At 34.5% G+C, this 22026-nt stretch overlaps 2 protein-coding genes and 1 pseudogene across 3 annotated transcripts; all 3 read left to right on the forward strand.

Moving 5' to 3' along the window:
* Positions 1 to 4490: 4490 nt before the first annotated feature.
* Positions 4491 to 7490, forward strand: LOC145586612 (uncharacterized). Of its 2 annotated transcripts, none has more exons than XM_081643492.1 (5): positions 4491 to 4558; positions 4766 to 4840; positions 4955 to 4999; positions 6783 to 6880; positions 7206 to 7490. In XM_081643492.1, the coding sequence occupies exons 2-5, from the start codon at positions 4787 to 4789 to the stop codon at positions 7279 to 7281; spliced, it is 273 nt and encodes a 90-aa protein (XP_081499618.1). In that variant the 5' UTR covers positions 4491 to 4558; positions 4766 to 4786; the 3' UTR covers positions 7282 to 7490. The 2 variants fall into 2 exon arrangements, with proteins under 2 accessions (XP_081499618.1, XP_081499619.1); XM_081643493.1 differs by lacking the exon at positions 4491 to 4558 and adding an exon at positions 4652 to 4670.
* Positions 7491 to 8565: 1075 nt separating this feature from the next.
* Positions 8566 to 21755, forward strand: LOC145584372 (myrosinase-binding protein 2-like). Its single transcript, XM_081641229.1, has 13 exons — positions 8566 to 9111; positions 9323 to 9595; positions 9704 to 9937; positions 10021 to 10575; positions 10660 to 10887; positions 11264 to 11580; positions 11633 to 11678; positions 19053 to 19256; positions 19457 to 19945; positions 20043 to 20273; positions 20443 to 20811; positions 20922 to 21140; positions 21227 to 21755. Exons 1-13 carry the CDS (start codon positions 8902 to 8904, stop codon positions 21521 to 21523), a joined length of 3672 nt encoding a protein of 1223 aa, XP_081497355.1. The 5' UTR covers positions 8566 to 8901; the 3' UTR covers positions 21524 to 21755.
* Positions 14078 to 18618, forward strand: LOC145586611 (pentatricopeptide repeat-containing protein At1g19720 pseudogene; annotated as a pseudogene).
* Positions 21756 to 22026: the final 271 nt, after the last annotated feature.

The following is a 22026-nucleotide window of genomic DNA, read 5'->3' on the forward strand; positions in this document are numbered from 1 at the left end:
TGACGAGAATTGAAGTTTTACAATTAATTAATTAGATTGTCTTCAATTCATTTTCGTCAATACTCATCTAATATGTACTTTTAAAAAAAAAAAAATTAAACTGGTCATGCATATACTTGACCATGCATTTTTGTATATGATAACGTATTCGACTCTCTGCAATAAATCGGAGAGAGAATATGAGATATGTTCAAAGAATTAACATGAAACACATAATGCACAAGGCTTAAGCAAGGATAACAAGTATGACCCACACGCATCATCATTATCATCAATTAATACCAAAGCCCTAAACTAATCAAGCTAATGTAAGAAAACGACCTTAATTGTTTAATTGATTGTTGGAAGAATAGAGGTGTGACTTGAATTGTTATCCACCATAATGTTCTTTCGTTGGTTCATGCAATTATGCCATTTGGTTGGAGTCGGTGGAGGAGATTATTTACGCGGATTTATTTCATTTTTCGATCATTCAACGTCACTATTATTATTAATTATAACGAGGTGGTTAACCTTATTACAACTGTGACTACGCACTTTTGAGCATCATATAATATCCATGATTAAATCAAGCCAAAAATGAGTTCGGCTATTTGACTAACTAGTTCTTCATTTAACACTGATAGAATATAAAATCTATTTTAGTCAAGTTGATCTTTTAACAAGGTATAAATTAAAGACCTACTTAGAATGATAAGTCTGGTCACGAATTTGAATTTCATCCATTTTTTTTAAGTGGAATATTTAGTGTTATTGGGTATGAGAATATTCATGTTGCATCCACAACTCAAATAGCGGCATGATATATTATAAAATCTAATCTCGATCCTCAATCAATAGTATAGTTGTACAGATCAGAGGAAGTATAATTACGGAGTATGAAAATTTCTAACTTTATCTAGATCGATCTAGTTAGTACGAGATCGGGACGGATTATAAATTTTCATGGTGTTAAATGTGTAACTAATTTGCATTTTTAAATTTTAATAGATGTAGAGTAATTGTATTAGTGATATATGGTGTTTCATTTTCAGGAGAATGACCTTCAACAATTTCTTGTCAGGGTTTGAAACTTTAAAAAGTAAGATTTCAAAGAAGAAAGCAAAACAGAAAATAAGAGTGGAAACATCAAAGTAAAGTAAAAAAGGCTTAAAGAAAAGTTGTTATAAACTCATGATGTCCATGTTACTCGTCACTAAACGAGTAAAGTGTGTAACTGTGTACTATATTTTTGCTTGTGTTATTACTTATTACTTATTAGTGAAAAATGAAAATGTCATTCTGACGTAACCTCAAAAAAAAGGGAGTCATTATTTTTATCATCATTTTTTTTTTAATGGTTATACATACTACCTCCATTAAATGTTATTTGCAATTTGGAAATATTTTATATCTCAAAAATAATACCCCCAAAGTTGCACATAACAATTAACAGAGGTAGTATAATTTGTGAATAATACTTTTTATTTTACAATTTTTTCATTTTATTTATCCATAAGCTTTCCAATAAGTAAAGATAATGTTGTTTAGTCTTGTGCCATGATGAAATTTGAGAACATGAGAAGGTTTAAAACTATTTATATCATTATATGATCTCTTTGCGATAAATCCCTTACACGACATGACACGTCGAGAAGCTTTGTATACGTGTGTGCTCATAAGCCTATAAAATATCATATAAAGACTCTTAATCTTTGTCCGAAGGCCTATATCTCAATGATATTTTGTGATACGTACTTTATCCTTGGTTAAATTTAGTTGTTATAGCATTATGCAACGCCATAATATTCAACAAAGAGAGTAATTAAATTTAGTTGTTATGACATTATATAACGACATAATATTCAAAAAAGAGAGTAATTGTGTGCGAAAACAAATCAAATTAAACCTAGTGGTCCAGCAGTATTAAATATAACAATATTGGTGGTTCATGTCATTGAGTTAATAAATACGAAAATGCGATGTCTATGATCTTCATTGTTATCCAAGCCAAGGATATTATATATTCATATGTCATTACATTAATTATATTGGTGATTAAATGGTGTTGGCCGTTTGGGAGGTGATGTTCGTCTGTAGTTATCCGGTTGGGGAGTGTTAGTCATGGTATTAAATCTATTAACTTATACCATCTTAATAATGAATTTTAAAGTTGAACTTTAATTAAAATTTGTGTCGATCATCTTATATAATAGTACCGAATCTTCGAAATTAAGAGGTGGGACAACTATACAAACAAGGAAAACAAACAAACAAGTAAAGAAATTAACTAGTTTTGATGTGTATATTTCAAAAGTTAAAAAAATGAAGGGAAAATATTGATCATCTATGCATATGAAAGATAATTAGAGTGCACATAAACTCATTTTAGGTCATATTTGGAATTAATGAAGCATATTACTTATTACTATGAAAATATGATATATGTCACATGATATATGTAAACTTATCAATACAAGTCTGATCTAAATCACATATGTAACCAGTTAATCACGTTATAATATGTCATGAATATTACTATTTTGTCGGCACTAACAAAAAAACCAATGGAGTATCAAACACTCTAAATCATGTCATATAAGCAGATTTTGCACCGAATATAAATATGTTACAGATCAATTTTATGTGATGACCTAAGTGACGTAGGTGGCTAATAAGTATAGTAGTAGACTGTAGACTATATAGTTAAACGTCACGAATTTAGTTGAAGAGGCGTCATAGACTCGTGCTAGTAATTAGTAAGTGATGACTGATGAGTACTAGACTACTAGTATAGTACGTACAGTTGAAAATAGTAAGGAAACCAAAAAAGAGGAGACACCGTAGATGCGCCGTTTGTCACTCACGTTGTTTTCGGGCCTTCAAAATATTAGTGGTAAGGGTTGCGTTTGGATTACGTTAGTGGGCCGAAACCAATTCTAAAACCCAATTTCCCATAATAAACTACCTGGCAATTCTCAATATTGAATTTCATGACATGGGTAGTTGTCCCTTTTTCACATGCTTCTTCTTTTCTTTCTTTCTCATTTTATTATCACTTCATCACTTGTTATGTTATACTAGTACTATATTTTCATTATTTGGGGTCTTGTGATTTTGATTATTGTATTTCTTTATAAGTGAAAGAACCAAGTAAGGGTTGGTAATGTGAAATGGGCATGCATGTGAAGATGATAATTATTGTGATGCCCTTGATAACTAGTAATATAATTCATGTTGTACGTTGTCGTACGTTTCTCAATGCAAAAAAAAAAAAAAACTTGTGGGCGATCCATTGAACCGTTTCCGTATTAGATTGCCTATGTCTTATAGACTTAGAGTAACCATGTGACTTGTTCATTTTGAATATTATATAAAACGAGTCTGGGCAATCCAAACAAAGAGGAGGAGGAGGAAAATCGGTTCAATTATAAGCTTAAAGGATAGTTAATACTTAAACCAATTGATGATAGTTAGAGTAACTCATTTAACTTATAATGAACTGTCTCTCCATTTTATCCATTATAGGATATTTACAAGTGGGATGTGATAAGTTTCAACAATATTGCTGATATTTGTTAGTTATTAAGTGGTTAAGTTTTATAAGGAAATATGTATATTAATCTGTAGTAGTTAGGGTATAATAGTTATTTATTCATCATAGGTTGACTTTTGTATGTTTGGGTTACTAGATGTAAGTTAGAGGTGGACGTTCTTGGGAATGGATTAGTTATTTAGGGTGAAATAATCTTAGATTGTAGAGACAATTATTGTATGTATAAGAATTCTACCGTTACTTGAAAGCCATGAAAATGGTTTCCCTCACAGCCTCACTAGCGCATGCGAGACACACATAGCCACATATGACATGACGCATAGAAGTCACGCACTAGTGCATGGACATACATCAATTCACTCTTAACAATTTTCACGCCTTGCACCAAGCTACTCCCTATGTCCCATATTAATAAACTAGTCTCGCCTCTTAGAAACACTACGTGACAAGTTATAATGTTGATTGTTAAGTAGTTCATAAGACAAAGGTAATAAACATTTCGAGTTTGTTCATCATGTTTTGGGCATTAGAATATTGTCCCGCTCAAAGTCCCAAATTGATATTTTTGTGTAATGCTTTTCTTTCCTATCTAAATCTCTAATTCATCTATTTTTTTTTTTTTTTTTTTTTTTTTTTTTTTTTTTTTTTTTTATAGATAAAATCTAAACTTATTATCAGAACTTTTTTTTTCTTCTCTAAAATAGGTGAAAATAAGGTGAATTCTTAAGGCCTAATACGAGATGAACAAAGAAAGTATTTCGTAAATGTTTTGGCCGTTTGGGGTGCATCCAATAGTCATAAACTCATAATTCTAGCCTGTTTAGGCACAGTAGCATTGCTGGTGAAGTGTGCATGGGCTACTACATGGCCTGGCCCATATATTCTGGGCCTTAGCCCAAATAAAAAAATGTACTACCAGTAGAAAAATACAATACTCGTTAAACGCTTACCATTTTACAGTTTCTAACCACTAACCAGTCGAAGACTCCGAACAACACAATCTCGTCAACGAGGTTTTCCGAGGTTCTTTATTTTCTCATTTTCTCTCTCCTACTTTCGCTGAAACCCTTCTTTTCAATTTCTCTAAAATTCGAAAATTTAATCCCTAATTATCTTAGTTGGTTTAATTTTTCATGTAATCTGATTCAATTACATCTTAATTTCTACGAACTTTCTTGTTGATTTCAGATTGAATTTCATTTTTTTTTTTTTTTTGGTGAAATCACACAGAATTTGCTGAAAATCGCAATAATGCCGTCATTGCAAACCTCATTACCTCCAGAACTCGCCAACAATGCCATCAGAGTTAGTATCTTTTCCTTCTTTTACCATTAATTTTGATCAATTTTTTAATTTTATTTTGGAATTAAATTGGTAGTAGGAGATTTTAATTTCATTTGTTTGTTTGTGTATTTGTAGCTTTACCGTGAATGCCTCCGACGAGCTAAATATATTGGCGCTAAGGTTCGATTTTTCGATCTTTTGTTTATTGAATTGCTTGTTATCTGTTAGTTTTGGGGGGGGGGGGGGGGGGTGGGGGTGGGGGTGGGGAATGTTATTAATTTATATGTATATGATGATCTATTAGATTATAAGTTTGGCTCAATTCATTTCAAAATTAGGAAAATTGATAGAAAATTTGGAGATTTCGAAATGCAGTTTTGCTGCTATATCGCCTTTCTTAGGATGGAGGTGCAATAGGGGTTGTGTTTAGACATTGATTCGATATTTGTATGATGAAGCTGAAATCGTGATTCGAAACTTGTAAGGATTATTATGTGGATGTGGGATTTTAGTTATCAAATTTTAAATTTCCATTTAGTAGAATTAGTACTATGGAAAGCTAAAAATCAGTGTATGGATTGGAAAATTTCTGTGGGGGTTATCGTTGTTGTAAAGAATGTAACCATGAAGGCCATATTATGCGACTTCAATCTGTTGTGATATCTTTATGATGTAGAAACTCAGGGATATAACAATGTATGGAACTCTTTATGTTTTATAGTGGTTACTGAGTGTTCAAGAACTGAGTTTGAAGATGAAAAAAATGGCCTTTTTCTAAAGTCTAGAACTTCTTTAGTAAATGACTTTTGAGTAGAAATTCTCGGAACAACCAATATTACGGTTTGACTAGAGTTGATGTCATAGATTTAGTCTATTCCAAAGCATAGAGATGAAGGTATGCAATTTAATACAATGGAATTTCAATAGGATGCGGCTCTTGTTACAGTCGACTGTTGATTCTAATGCTGCTAAGGCACCCCTCTTCTTCAATGTCCCCAAAAAGATGGTTTCTATCATTGATCATTACTACTGTAGCTCTTTGAAAGAATAAGGGGAAATAAGAGTGAATAGAGAAAGGTAGTTCTCTTGTTTTCCTTTGATTTGGCCTAGAAAGGTGTTTGAGGTGTTGAAGGGATAAGACATGGATGAAATATGTTGAATTGAAACATGAGTGAACTCAGAATTCCAGATTAAGGGTCTGTTCTGACTGAGGTGAGGTGAGGTGAGGTGAGGTGAAGTTAACTTATTGGAGCTGAAGTGAAGTGAACTGAATATTTTATGAGAGAAGGAAATTAAGATAAGAATTGAATTGACTGAACTTATTAGAGTTGAACTGAACTGAACTGAAAATATGCCGAAGAGAACAGACCTTAAGTAATTCTCTTTTCTTTAAAAATATAAAAATAAAATTGTGAACCAAAAGTCTCCTTAAATATGATCTTGCCTATCTTAGATAATTTGAAACCAAAATTGGCCTTTTTACATTCACTTGAAGCTTCTCTGATGAGTGATTGTATGAGGTTTGAGCTTATCTTAATATAGTCTTAAGCAATCTGAGTTTTGAGGCATTAAAGCAGTAATTTAGCTTTGGTAAGAGATTTTTATTAATTGTACAGACGTCAAGACTGGTGGGGGCAATTCATCTATGATTTCAATAATTTAGTGGATGTATTAGCCACTGTTAGAACATCTATGGTTTTGATAATTCTTGAGTTTGGCAACTTTATTCACCGATCATGATAACAATTGCATGGCTATTAGGCCACTATTGTTTAGATTCAGAAAACCACAATAGAAGATTCATAATTTTAATGGAATAATAAGTTCTCGCCATTTGACCTTCAGGCCGCTCTTATATTCTATTGATCAGGTGTTTATGGCCATTGTTATATAAGTGTATGAAAGTAAAAAGTATATATATGTTTCTTGACATTTGTCTATTGATTTTGTCTTGAATATGCAGCAATATAACACAGAACTGTTGGTTGACTTGGTGAGGCAGCAATTCAGAAGAAACATGCATGAGACAGATCCAGAGAAGATTCATAAGTTAAAGGATGAGTAAGCTTTAGCTTTAGTTCTAACCATTTGTGCCAACACAAACAACTTTAAGTATTTCATTTCCACAATATTCTTTTGCCCATTTAATCTGCATGATTAATACCCCTTTGTTTCTGGTTCTAGGAGGGATGATGTTAATGTTTAAGAGGTTAAACAAATATAAATAAATATATCAGTAGAATGGTCCTAGTATGCTAATAAAATGAACTGAGGGAGTTTTTGAGGTGCATATTGCTTCTCTTATTCCTTGTGATATGCCCTTAATCTACTTTTTTAATACAACCAGTTTTTGGACTTCTGATGGTTTCAATCTGTTTGTATGCAGTGCGGCAAGAGGACTTATAAATCACATGCTGTATGAGTCAGAAAAACTATCTGGTCGTAAGTTCAGCAAAAGCTAAGATTTTTGACTTCATTGCATTGAAGATTATGGTCCATTTGTTGGTGTTGATGCTCTTTTCATCGAGTATGTTGTAATAACTGATTTTAGTACTGTGATGGTGCTGTGCATTTTGGTGGTATAAAATACTTTGGAAAAGTATTGAGCTATTCCAATTGTACTGGACCATGTTAGAAGAGACTAGTTGGTCGAACGAGCTTTTAAGATTTTGCTACGATGTTCCATCCAACTGGCTGTTATAGAAGTTGGAGCAATTGATATATTTTATCCTTTTGGATCAAATCTTCGACATCACCACGAGCTGATATAAATAAAAAATCTATATTGTTCTAAATTTTGGTAGAATATTTTTCAAATGAGTAGATCAAAGTGATGTTACTGGTACCAAATTTAGGGTTCTGCCAATTTCAACACAGTGGCATTCGTGGTGAGTATTTTGAATATTTGTGGGAATGAAAGTTGACAAATTACACTAATGTGATTTTTTGTATAATGTCTGCTTATGCTAGTTACCAATGACCGACTGTATATGTGATTATGGATGTACATACGGTGGTTGGTTGATCTGGCTTGGCTTATTTACACCGGCGACTGTTGTGATTAAGCTAGAATATGTTTTATCCAAATTGTACTCCATATAACTTTGCAAAATATTGAGAAAGTTGATCAAAGATATGGGGGATTCTGCAGTATATATGGACAGAAATGCTCCATGCCTAATATTCTATCTTGCAATACCAGAGTTGGCAAGATATTTCAGTTTTGCTTTGCATATTCACTCTCGCTGCAGCCAATGTTTGCGTGAAATGTGGTTGATTTGGTCTAACTATAAATAAAAATTCGGAAGGCATATTATCTTCTGGTGATTCATGATCAACATCTAGCATATTGCCCAGTTAATGAACGAAAAGAAAAAGCAGATGCCTTAGCTTAGCATCTAGCCATTATCTAAGAAATTCAAATGCCTCCTTGAATTTGATAGGATATTATATTCGATTGTTTGGACATGCGTATGTTTCTTTCTCAGTTGAAAGTAAGTAAATTAGATGCGTCCTTGAATTTGGTAGGATATTATATTCGATTGTTTGGACATGCTTATGTTTCTTTCTCTGTTGAAAGTAAGTAAGTTAGATGCTAGATGCTGATAAGTATGATTAACAGTGGAGGCATCGGCATATATCGTTGTCTATTCAGTTAAGCATTACAAATTGACTAAGAATCAGCTTTTTGTGAAAGGACTCTTCATACCTGTATTGTGAATCATATTCTCATTTCAAGCCTTATGAAATTACTAAAGGAAGAGATGCAGACAATATTTGATTCTAAAATTTGGAGTGACGTCCACATAAACTACTGTACTATCCGTTTTATCAATCAGGAACACAGGTTTCTGCAGAATCAGAAACTACTGAGAGCATAATGTTTTTCCTGCATAACTTCTAATACGTCAAATTTCTCTTACACACAAGACGACGTCTGAGAATTTGCTGCTGAACTGATAGAAAAGTTAACTCAAGCTATTATATTCATTGATCATACGTTTTGTGTCTTTATTCTGTCAGTTAAAGTTAATTTATTTACTGATCTTGTTTATCCTGTGAACTGATCTTGACAGAACTTGATGGGGAGCGAGGTGAAGCACATAGCATATGGACCATGGGGAGGTCAAAGTGGGTATGAATGGGATGATGGAATCTATTCCGGTGTAAGGCAAGTAGTGATCTCTACCAGTTCAGTTGGAATCCATTCTGTTCAGTTTGAGTATGATAAGAATGGTCGCGCAATTTGGTCTGACAAGCATGGTGGCAACAATGGTACTAGGACTGATCAGGTAACATTCATATGTCTTCAGTTAGCTACCTTCTGATTGAACCAAGCTTTCCATTTTTCTTAATGGAGTACGGAGTAGTATAAAACCTTATAATGATCTGAGCCTGTTCTTGATTATTGTCTGGTGTCCAATTTCAAACCAAAATACAATCTGCTTGTATATTAGATGACTTTTAGATTCTCAAAATATATTAATTGCTATGGTTGTGCAGATCAAGCTTGACTACCCTACTCAATATCTAGTCTCAATTAGCGGATTTTGTGGCTCTATTTCGAAAGGTGGTCCAGTGATTGTCCGCTCACTTTCCCTGCAAACCAACAGGAAAAAATATGGACCTTTTGGTATTGAGCAAGGAGCTCCTTTCTCTCTGCCTGTTAATGATGAGATGTTAGTGGGTTTTCATGGATGGAGCAGTGAATACCTTGATTCAATCGGGGTTTACGTAAAATCTAAACCGCAGACAAATCTTTTGGAGACACATAGGGTATGGACAAGATTTTCATTTCTTTTTTTTTTTTCCTAATGATTTATTTTGTGTCAAGCTTAAACTCAAAATTGTAATTGATTAACGTTTTGACAAATTCAACAATAGATGCTCCCTACTACTCATGTTAGAGTTCCTGGGATTAACAAGAAAGTCCTGTCACTTGGACCGTGGGGTGGTGATGGTGGATCAAACTTCGATGATGGAATTTATACAGGGGTTCGAGAAGTACATATAACGCGATCAGGAGGGCTGGTATCCATTAGAGTTTGTTATGATCAAAATGGGAAGGTGGTTTGGGGGAACAAGCATGGTGGATCTGGAGGACTCAAGCTTGACAAGGTTTGTATTTCTTACCTATTTGTTCTGTGGGTTATTCTGCTATCTCAAACAGAATTTTGTTAATTTTTTAAGGCACTTTGCAGATTGTTTTCGACTATCCCTACGAAGTCCTGACTCATATAACAGGATTCTATGGATCCACAATCCTGCGAGGACCTACAGTTGTCAAATCACTTACTTTCCACACCAACAAAAGAAGTTACGGACCATTTGGAGATCCACAAGGGTTTTCGTTCTCCACAGGCTCGTTAGGTGCAATTGTTGGCTTTCATGGAAGAAATGGTTATTTTGTGCATAGCCTTGGAGTCCATATTCTCGAAAGCAAACCAGTCTATCCTCAGTCTTATCCTGATCATTATGACATGCCTAACCATGTTCTTGAAAGAAAACCAGTCCTTGCTCAGCCTTATGCCGATCATTATGACATGGCTAAACATGTTCTTGAAAGAAAACCAGTCCTTCCTCAGCCTTATGCTGATCATTATGACATGTCTAAACATGTTCCTGAAAGAAAACCGGTCCTTCCTCAGCCTTATGCTGATCATTATGACATGGCTAAACATGTTCTTGAAAGAAAACCAGCCCTCCGTCCACCTTATCCTGATCATTATGACATGCCCGGCGTAAAGCCTTCTGAGGTACATGTAATGAAATGTGCATAGCAATAGAGCAGAAATAGAAGAGAATTATCTCATTAATTTTTCATTCTGTATTATTTGCAGGTAGTATGGGGAATGCCAAGACAACCAGCTCTCTATGATTCAGGTCAAACAGGGCCATGGGGAGGTGAAGGAGGTAAGTCATGGGATGATGGAGTTTATACTGGGATCAAGAAAATTATTCTAACAAGAGGAGATGCCATTTGCTCAATACAGATTCAGTACGATGAACACGGCCACTCTGTTTGGTCTGCTCCACACGGAATAGCCAACGACGCTTGCACATACCATGTAATTGATTTATTCTGATCTTCTAACATCTCTACATATGCTTTTTTGTATTCTTCTCCTTCTGTTCATTAGTTTCACACAATCCTAACATTTCATAATTATGGATAAGACATGATTTTTCAAACATACCCGTTTTACCTTCATTCGAGTTCAGGTAAAAAAATATATCTGGTCATCTATCACAAACTATTAAGCTGACATTTTTTTTTCTGAAGTCCTAACACAATATGCCAATGTGGAATCCTACTTTATTGTCGACTGTCTTTATAAAATTAGGCACACAACTGCACCAATATGTCAGTTTTCTTTGTTCATCTATGAAATTTAGACATTAAAAGTAATTTGACCCTGATTGGGCTGATTCTCCATGTTGCAGATAAAATTTGATTACCCATATGAAGTACTTACAAGCATCAGTGGAAGCTATGATATTTTAGTCGGAGATATGTACAGAAGGGTAATAAGATCTCTAACCTTCCATACGAACAAAGCCAAGTACGGACCCTATGGGAAACCCATAGGAACACACTTTTCTTCGAGTAATAAAGAAGGTAAAATAGTCGGCTTCCATGGAAGGAGTGGCACTTTCTTGGATGCTATTGGAGTTCATATGCAGCACTGGGTGAGCGACGAGTTGTCTCATCAACCATATTCTCCTGAGAGAGGAGGCTTCAGAAATATCCTGAACAAAATGTACAAATGATGTGTGTATAATTATTGCATGGGATCTTTGTACATATTGCAGTGTAGAAACTGCTAGCTTGTATAATAGGTTTCAGATTATGTTTGCTGTTTTAATCAACTTTTTATTATGCATGTTTATGTGTACTGGTCATCTGATCTGCATGTGTATAATAAAACTCGTATGATCTTGGTTTTGCAAAGGCTATTAGCGCATTTGATTCACATGGAATGCAACAATTTGCTTGCAATTGATTGTTATCTAATCAAGATAAAATTAGATGAAAAACTTATGAGCATTGAATGGGTGCAAAAGCTATGAAAAGTTATGTTAGTGTTGAACTTTGTACCTTACAAGAGAGAATTAATGTTGGCGACAGGTAAGTTCAAGATAAGTGCTATCAAAATAGATGCAAGATCAGTAATCATTCTTTTTGCTTAGCATCTTATTAGTTTGATAGCAAAAACTCAACCATCAAAAGATTCAGAACTAAGAGGTTGGGGCCTTGCCTTTGGCCTTTGCTTAATTATTTTTGATCTATTGAGATTTACAATGGGTCAACTGTTTTAATTTTTGGTTGGGTGAAACTGTGAAATTGGTATAAAAGATTCGCCTGGTTATAAGAATAAAGTATACATCACTATTGTTACTGACGCTATGTTTAGTCCACTTATTTGAGAGCTTTATAAAGTATTACTTATAGTAGAACTTTATGAAATACTCATAATATTATATTTTAGATTAGATCTGGATAAATAAATTCAACTTAGATTAGATAAATCAAACATAGCCTAACTCACAATAAGTATCAATACTTCCTCCGTGTTTTTTTTATAAGTGTTACAGTTGACTTTTTTTGCTATTCACATAATGATTTTGACTTGATTAATTTACTAATATATAACAAACAAATGTTATTGTATAATACGTTGTTGGATTCATTATAATGTATACTTTCATAATATCAAATTTCATGTAATTTTACTAACATATAATTAGATAAATTTATGGTCAAAATCGTGTCTCGGCATACATGTTTGGTCAAACTATCACACTTACTAAAACACATAGGGAGTAGTGTTATTGGTAAAGATTTTTTGAACTAAAATGGCTTGAATTGAGCAGTGTTTAAAACAACCTGAATTGAAATGAAATTAAGATTAAGGTCTTATATCAATATGTAGTACTCGTATTTCGTAAAATGGAGATAAAATTAATGGCCATGTTTGGTATATGGCTTTTTAGTTAGCTTTTGGTTTTTTTTTTTTTGTTGGTCAAACATCCAAAAAAGTGTTTGGTAATTAGATTTTCAGTCAGCGAAGAAGCTGGCTTTTAAACCAAAATGAAAAAAACTACTATGAATAGCTTTTGGCTTTTAGCTGATTGGCCTACAAATTACCTAATAAATAGCCAACAATTAAGGGTTCGTTTAGTATTGTTGTGGTTTTTTGTTTTTCAAAATCATATAATTTATGTCATAGTAAATAAAAAAATAGTCAAACTTATTAACATCAATATAACATAATACTAAAACAGACATCAGGAATGACACATGTCATTTCCTGGTGTCGTTTTTTCCCTCCAAAAACTATTTTCCAAAAATAAAAATATTCTAATTTGATTTTTCTTTTTATATTTTTTTATTGATAACTTATTTAAGACAATAAAATTATATATATTTAATTAATATATTATAATAGAAATAAAAATTCTTATTACTAATAATAATATTATTTGCTTAAAATGATTTTTTTTCTATATATTCTAATCTGGAAATATTTTATTCTTTTATTTTATACTATGCAATAATATATTCCTACATATAACTTTGTGACATAATGCATAATTATTTTTATTAGTCGTGCGTGTAATAGAGTAATACTCTACTATTTTCTTTAGAATGACATGAAGTATAATTTAATTTTTATTTTAGTAATTACAAATTTTTTCATCTTAATTTGGAATTTGATAATTTTGTATAATTAAATATAGTGTTAAACTAAAATTATCGTGCATGACACGGGACCTAATCTAGTTATGATAATTTTGAAAACTGACAACAGAAAAATGGAAATACCTTTTTCTTGTTTCTTGTTTCCTGTTTTTGGTTTTTTGTTAAAAAAAAAAAAAAAAAACTGAAAAACAAAAAACGATGTCAAACAAGCCTTTTACTAAACACTTTTTACACTTCTTATAAACAACCAGTTTAAACTGCCAATTTCAAAAATCATTATAAGCATCCAAACATTATATCTGATCAAATAAGCCAAGTTAATCAGCCAACCGCTAACCGCTAACCGCCAACCGCCAAACAACAACACTCATTTGCGAAACACGGTCAGTGTTATCACTAATAAAATAATAAGCAATTTTTTTGTCCGAAAGATAGAATGGAACTAAAAAAGATAGTGCCCCATCCCTCCAAACTAAGATAGAGTGGATTCCCCGCCACAACCTTAATTCTCCAAATCTCTTCATCATCTTCAAACTTGAACAAATTTTTGAATACCCAGAAAAAAAAATTAGGATTACCCATTTGAATTTTTGAAACAATAATTCAGAAAGAATTTAAATTGTTGTTCTTCAATGGAGAGCTTAATCATCCCCTGCAAATCCACCCCTCCTACTATACCAATCTTTTCTGATTTTTCTCACAATCCCATTAAATCAACTCTTTCTCTTTCTAAAACCCATCAACCATTTCCCTCAAAAATCCCAGATTTTGCTCATTTGAATCATCTTCTCAAGATTGGTCATTTTAAGGAAGCTATAATTGCCCTGGATTCTATTTCAGAAAATGGGTTTAGGCTTAATTCTAATGCATTTTTACAGTTGTTAGATTGTTGTATTGAACTTAATTCAGCTGAATTAGGGCGTGAATTGCATTCTAGGGTACACTTAGTTCAGGATGTTTGCCCCTTTGTTGAGACTAAATTGGTTAGTATGTATGCTAAATGTGGGTGTTTGGGTGATGCTCGTAAGGTGTTTGATGAAATGTCTGAGAGAAACTTGTTTAGCTGGTCAGCTATGATTGGGGCTTACTCTAGGGAGCAAAGATGGAGTGAGGTGGTTGGGTTATTTGGTTTGATGATGAAAGAGGGTATATTGCCTGATGGGTTTTTGTTTCCTAAGATTTTACAAGCTTGTGGGAAATGTGAGGATTTTGAGACTGGAAGATTGATACATTCCTTGGTGATTCGAAGTGGGATGAGTTCGTGTAGGCGGGTTATTAATGCTTTGTTGGCTGTGTATGTTAAGTGTAGAAAAATGAGTTTGGCTAGGAGGTTTTTTGAGGAAATGGATGAGAGGGATATTGTTAGTTGGAACTCAATGATATCCGGATATTGTCGTGCAGGGGAGAATGTTGAGGCGCATAGGTTACTGAATATGATGTTTGAAGAGGGGATTGAACCTAGCATGATAACGTGGAACATATTAGTTACTGGTTACAATCAATCAGGTAACTGTGATGCTGCATTGGAACTCATCAACAAGATGAGTGGTTTCGAAATGATCCCTGATGTTTTTACCTGGACCTCAATGATCTCAGGCCTTGCACAGAACAATAGGGTAGTTGAAGCATTAGAACTTTTCAGGGAGATGCTTTTGGTTGATGTTCAACCAAATGAGGTTACCATAGCTAGTGCAGTCTCTGCCTGTGCATCTGTGGAATTTCTTGAGAAAGGGAAAGAGCTTCATTCAGTTGCAGCTAAAATGGGTTTTTGTAGCAATGTTTTAGTTGGAAATTCACTTATAGACATGTATTCAAAATGTGGAGAATTTGAAGCAGCACGCAAGATCTTTGATTTGATGTCTGAAAAAGATGTTTATACATGGAATTCAATGATAGGAGGCTATTGTCAAGGTGGTTATTGTGGCAAAGCCCATGAACTGTTAACGAGGATGCAGAAATCAGATACATCACCCAATGTTGTGACTTGGAACATTATAATCTCAGGTTACGTCCAAAATGGAGATGAAGACCAAGCCATGGAGATCTTTCAGATGATGGGGAAAGCAGGAATAGTAAAGCCTAATACATCATCATGGAACTCTCTTATTTCTGGTTATCTGCATATGGGGCGCAAGGATGAGGCACTAATGATCTTCCGACAAATGCAATGTTTTGGTTATCGACCCAATCCAGTTACAATTTTGTCAATTTTACCTGCTTGTGGTAATCTAATAGCAGCAAACAAGGTGAAAGAGATCCATGCTTGTGTACTGCGTGGAAATTTAGATTCCCATATCGCTATATCAAATTCATTTATTGACGTTTATGGCAAGTCAGGCAACCTTGCTTACTCGAGGTCTGTATTTAACTGTATGTCATCAAAGGATATCATCACTTGGAACTCATTTATTGCTGGTTATGTTTTACATGGCCGTTCAAATGATGCACTTGAAGCCTTTGATATGATGACAAGGGAAGGATATAAGCCTAATAGAGGTACTTTTGTAAGTCTTATACTTGCATGCAGTCGTGTAAAATTGGTTGAGAAAGGGAAGCAAGTTTTCAGGAGCATGACCAAAGATTACCACATTGTGCCTGGTTCTGAACATTATGCAGCAATGGTAGATTTATTTGGCAGTTCAGGTAGGCTAAGAGAGGCAATTGAATTCATTAACTGCATGGAAACGGAACCTGATTCAGCTGTATGGGATGCATTGCTGACAGCAAGTCGATCCTGTAGTAACATTGCTTTGACAATCCATGCAGGTGAACATTTGCTTAAATTGAACCCTGGAAATGGTGTAGTCCACCATTTGCTTTCACAGGCATATATGACATCTGAAAGATCTGTCAACACTCTAGAGCACAGGGCACTTGGAAATTTGGATTTGAAAAAACCTTGTGGGTGCAGCTTGCTTGAATTGAAAAATCAGGTGTATCAGTTTGTTAGTGGTGACCGTTGTACTTCAGGTTTGAGCGCTATTTCTTCTTGGCTAAAGAGTATTGAAGAGGATATTGAATCACCTGACTCTGACAGTATGCACTATGTACATGAAGAAGATTTTGAAGAAGTTAGTGGGTTACACAGTGAAAAGCTTGCCCTTGGTTTTGCTCTTCTCAACACGGATTTTAAAGTACAATGCATAAGGATTGTGAAGAACTACCGAATTTGTGAAGACTGCCATTGTACAGCTAAATATATTTCTTCAGCATATGGTTGTGAAATATTATTAAATGATACAAAGTGTTTGCATCATTTCAAAGAAGGGCGATGTTCTTGTGGGGACTATTGGTAGTGTAGATAACAATGACTGGCAACCAATTTTATTCGTGGATTTGCTGACAATCTGTAAATATGTAGTGAACCAGATGTCTTTTGGCTGGACAGGAATCTTAACAATGTGTAGTTTCTGAAGATAAGACATTTTTTTTGCATCATATGGCACTTACATATAAATGATGAAATGATCCACATTAAGTTCCAACAATATTGAACAACCATTCTTATTAGTTTTCATATGTTTCTGACCTGTTATTTTCTTGGAGTTATATCTATTTACATCTCAATCAATTCAATTTTGTGCAAGTTTTGAATTGTCTTGACTCAGAAGTGCTCAGATTTTTGTCTCAGCAACCTGATTATTGCTCTTTCTGTTGCCTGTAAAATGCCTCTTTTCCATAAATGTTTCAGGTTGCCTAATGCAAAGCTAAGGGCTTGAGGATGAATTCTCTTCCAGAAGCATACCCACCCATCATTGTTACTATGGTACAGAAAGATGTCAGTGGAATTTCCATTTGTTAAATTTGCTTGTCTTCTGCGTCCTTAATGCACATGAAAGAAATGTGGCTCCGATTGCTTGTTTCCCTAAATCATGTTGGAGGGGCAAGGAGCAGGTAAGAACTAACTACTTAAGTTGTGAATCTCTTTCTTCCCACTCTCTTACTTTGCAGTTTAAACTTTAAGATAATACATGGTACAAATTCAGTGAATTTGATGTGTCCAATATGTGTTGAAAAATGAATTTGAAGGTTTAACTTATATTGTACCTGGTATTTGTTCTTCATAGTTATGTTAGTTACTCTCAATAAATGTAAGTGGATTCATTCGTGTAACATTTGCTACATTATTCTTTGGGTCGATTCAATTTTTTGTCTATGATTTGCTTTGGGTGTATTACATTGTAATGTGAGACAATTTTTGTTCTGTACTTTTCAATCTCAGTTTTTTTTTTCCTTCTCCCATGATTCTTGATTCTTTGATCTTTGAATTAAAAATCATTTAAACTTTAACCATGTTTTACAGAATAGAGAGTTCCAATTTACATGTTACAACCTGGAATTTTTTTATCTTTGAGGATCCTATGTCTATTTAAATTCGTTTTATATCGTTTGCAATCTTTAAGAAACAGTATCTGATTCTCTAGATTTGATTGATGATTTAGAAATTATTTGATATTTCCTATTTGTCAAAATTATGAAGCTAGAATGAGGCTTATAGTTGCATGAGAATCATCAAGACCATTCTTTTCGTGCAATTTAGTGTAAGGGGCTTTCGGATATATGTCAACGTATAACCTTTTCTGTAAGAGGAAATACTGACTGACCTTTTTCTTCTTCTGTGGCTTAGCAGGGAGAAGGATTGGAAGTTAGAGTGATAGACAGCTTTCAGCCTTTTTATAACAAGCTCAATTTTTTTGGCTTACTACTTGATCAATTTTAACAAAATGAATCATGTGTGACACTGAGAGTTTGATACGATAATGTGTCTGATAGATCATGAGCAAAGTGAAGAATGGCATTCCTTCTCAGTCCTGATCCACCTAAAGAGACTTAGTCGCCTACGAAGAATATTGCAATAAAGTCATGAACAAAAGCTGGCTTCACCACAGGTCACTTAATTGGCCACATTTTTGTTGCATGAACAATTCTGTCACATTCTGAAGCCCAATTAAGTAACAGCAATGCTGAATCCCCCTGTACCTGGTATATAGCAATGTTATTTCTCTGGTGGGATCATAGTTAGCTTACGCTCAGGACTATTAAATTAGTCTCTCAATTATTATTTTTCTGTCAATAAGATTTATTGTCGATTTTACTGTTATGTGTTTATTGTGTGCCATTGTCAATAAAAAATTAAGATAAAAATATGACCGTTCTAAGTGCAGAATGCTTCTCTAATCTAAAGCAATTCCTGAATTAGTTCCTTTTGAATCTGATGCTCTTACTTTCATCCCCCCTCTTTTAAAGTGGGTGATAGAATTAGCATCTTCTGAATTTTTCTGAATTGTTTCTGGGAATTTGCCATTTTGGAATCAGTTCTCTAGGTATTATAAATTCTTTTGTATGCAGCTCATGGTAGAAACACCAACAAATTGATAAGCTGGTTCATTGATTTCTAGCAGTAGTTCAGCATTGGAAAATGGTAATTAGACTAACCACTGGTTTTAACTTCTTGGTGTAATTTGTTTGTCTTTCAGTATAAGATTTTAACCTTAATGGCTCATTTGAATTTGTCGTGATAATTTTCAGGATAGAGAAAAAAAGCCATTTGCTGTTGGGCCATGGGGTGGTCAAACTGGATCTAATTGGGATGATGGAGTATACACAACTGTAAGACGAATACTAATTACACATGGAGCTGGTATTGACTCCATTCACATTGAATATGATAAGCAAGGACATCCAGCATGGTCAGATAAGCATGGTGGAAGTGGAGGCTATAAAACAGATGAGGTTTGTCACAATTATGTATTATTGAGTAATCCCTGTATCATGAAGAGATTTTTTATCTTGTTCCTTTTAAAATTCTTCATATCTGCTTGTTTAGAAGTTTTAGGGGGGAGGAGGAAAGAAAGGGAATTGGATACTGACTTGTATAAAACTGAAATATTTGCTTGAATATAGAATTCAACTGACTAATTTCCATTCTACAGATAAAACTTGCATATCCAGAAGAGTTCTTGACTTCTGTCCATGGTTACTATGGGCCCTTATATCATGGTGGTCCTCTCTGTGTTCGATCACTGACTTTTGTGAGCAATGAAAAAACACATGGACCATTTGGTGTGGAGCTGGGAACATTCTTTTCCTGCCCGAAGGTTGGGGAAAAGATCATTGGTTTCTATGGTAGATGTGGTTGGTTCCTAGATGCCATTGGAGTGTATCTGAAGCCTTTTGATAAGAAGCCTGTACCTTATTCACAAAACTATGTAGCTAACGGGGCTGATAATTCCGGTTACTCAGTTATACATGGAAGTTTAGGGAAGGATTATGACATAGTGCTTGCTATAAAACAGAGGGAAAACTTCGGTAATGCTCCTGCTCCACCAAAAATAAGGGAATTGGACACAAATACTTCACCGTTAACATTCTCAAGACAAAGTTCACGTTCTGACTCCTCTGATGTAGAGAGTAAAGATAAGGTGGGAAACATCTTTCAGGAACAATTATTCTGTTATATTCAGACATTAATCAATGCAGTTATATATGAATTGTGAAAACTTCATTTTTTTTGTATAGGTGTTTGCCCCTACTCCCCTTGTTGATAAAAAGCTTGCAGGTCTTGTGACTCATGGACCCTGGGGTGGTAATGGAGGAACTGCATTTGATGATGGAACGTTCACTGGCATCAGGCAGATTATCATATCTCGAAATGTTGGTATTGTCTATATGAAAGTGTTATATGATCAGAAAGAGGAAGCTGTATGGGGAAGAAGAAATGGAGGGACTGGTGGATTTAAAAAAGACAAGGTAAAATGTTCACATGTGTTTTCAGTTTGCAACTATATCACAGTCTGGACTAGGGGAGAAAGATTCATTACATGTTAGTTTTTGGACCATAACCGACTAAATCAAAATGACTTGTCAGCCTCTTTTCTTGTACTGACCCTATGTTTTGTGTTGTATTGCACCTTGGCAGATAGTCTTTGATTATCCTTATGAAATCTTGACACATATAACAGGATTTCATGGCCCAACTATGATCAGTTCTAGCATCATAAAATCACTCACATTCCATACCACGAAAGGAAAATATGGACCGTATGGTGAAGAGCAAGGTGTGGCCTTTACCTCCAAATCGAAGGAAGGGATGATTGTGGGCTTTCATGGGCGAAAGGGTCTTTTCCTGGATGCCATCGGGGTTCATGTTAAAGAGGGGAAAGTAATACCACAAGTGCGCCCCCCTTTGCCTTTGAACGACAATAAACCTGCTATTAAACCTGCTATAGAAGGGAATCCCTTGTGGCCTAGCAAACCAATGGTTGCACGAGGAGCACTAACAGAAGAGGTATTACTCCTTGGTTCAACATTCTATCTCCTCTTTTGTGTACTTTGAGTTGCAAATCATAGGTTTGGAAACCTAGTAATTTTTTATTTATTCTAATTCATATGTTTTAGCCTGCTCACAAGATTGTAAAAGAACCAGCACCATGTGGACCTGGACCCTGGGGCGGTGATGGAGGGAAGCCTTGGGATGATGGAGTCTTCACTGGAATTAAACAGATTTTTCTGACAAAATCTGAGGTAATTTGCTCAATACAAATTGAATATGATCGAAATGGACAGTCAGTTTGGTCCATTAAACATGGCGTTAACACTGGCACCAAGACACATCGGGTATAATGTCTTTAATCCTCTTACAAGTTTCTTGAAATTTATTCTGAGTCATTTGATGTTAATTTTTTCTCATCATTGTCTTGCAGATCAAACTGGAGTATCCAAATGAAAGCCTTACCTGTATATCAGGTTATTATGGTCCAGTTACCAAGGATGATCATCCCAAAGTCATCAGATCATTAACATTCTATACTAGTCGAGGAAAGTATGGTCCATTTGGCGAGGAAACAGGAACGTTCTTCACATCAACAACTACTGAAGGAAAAGTGGTCGGCTTCCACGGAAGAAGTGGCTCATACTTGGATGCCATTGGTGTTCATATGCAGCACTGGTTAGGAAATTACAAGCAAGCAAAACCTTCTTTATTCAACATGTTTGGCTGAATAACTATGATTTGTTGTCTTCTTCAATAATACAGTACAAAGTAAATGCAAATCAAGGCAGTGGGAAATTGTTGAGAAGACAATTTTAGATTGAATCGAAGACTATTTTAGATTGAATCATTTGGATTCATAATATACTGTTTTGTTTAAGGATTGTTTAGTGTGATTCTTGATTTCTTGTTGGACTATGTTTTTGGAAGGAAATTCTTAATGAACTAATTTTGACCGAGTATAGGACTAGAATTGTGGAATATCACGGCTTGAGTATGAACTGCATTATTGCATATCTGTGAATATGCAAATATCCAACTCTGTAATACGGAGTACTAGTAGATAATGCAAACAAGATCAGAGCCACGAATTGATACATTTGATGTGGTCATGCATTAATGACTTGCAAGAGTTGTCATTTGTTAATCAGGCGTGATTTTGGCAAGATTTGATAGTTGTCGATTTAGGCCCCGTTCTTTAGAGCTGTTCTGCTCTGCTCTGCTCTGCTTTGC

The sequence above is a fragment of the Chenopodium album genome, chromosome 16, assembly GCF_948465745.1.
Source record: "Chenopodium album chromosome 16, dcCheAlbu1.1, whole genome shotgun sequence".
Lineage (NCBI taxonomy): Eukaryota > Viridiplantae > Streptophyta > Magnoliopsida > Caryophyllales > Amaranthaceae > Chenopodium > Chenopodium album.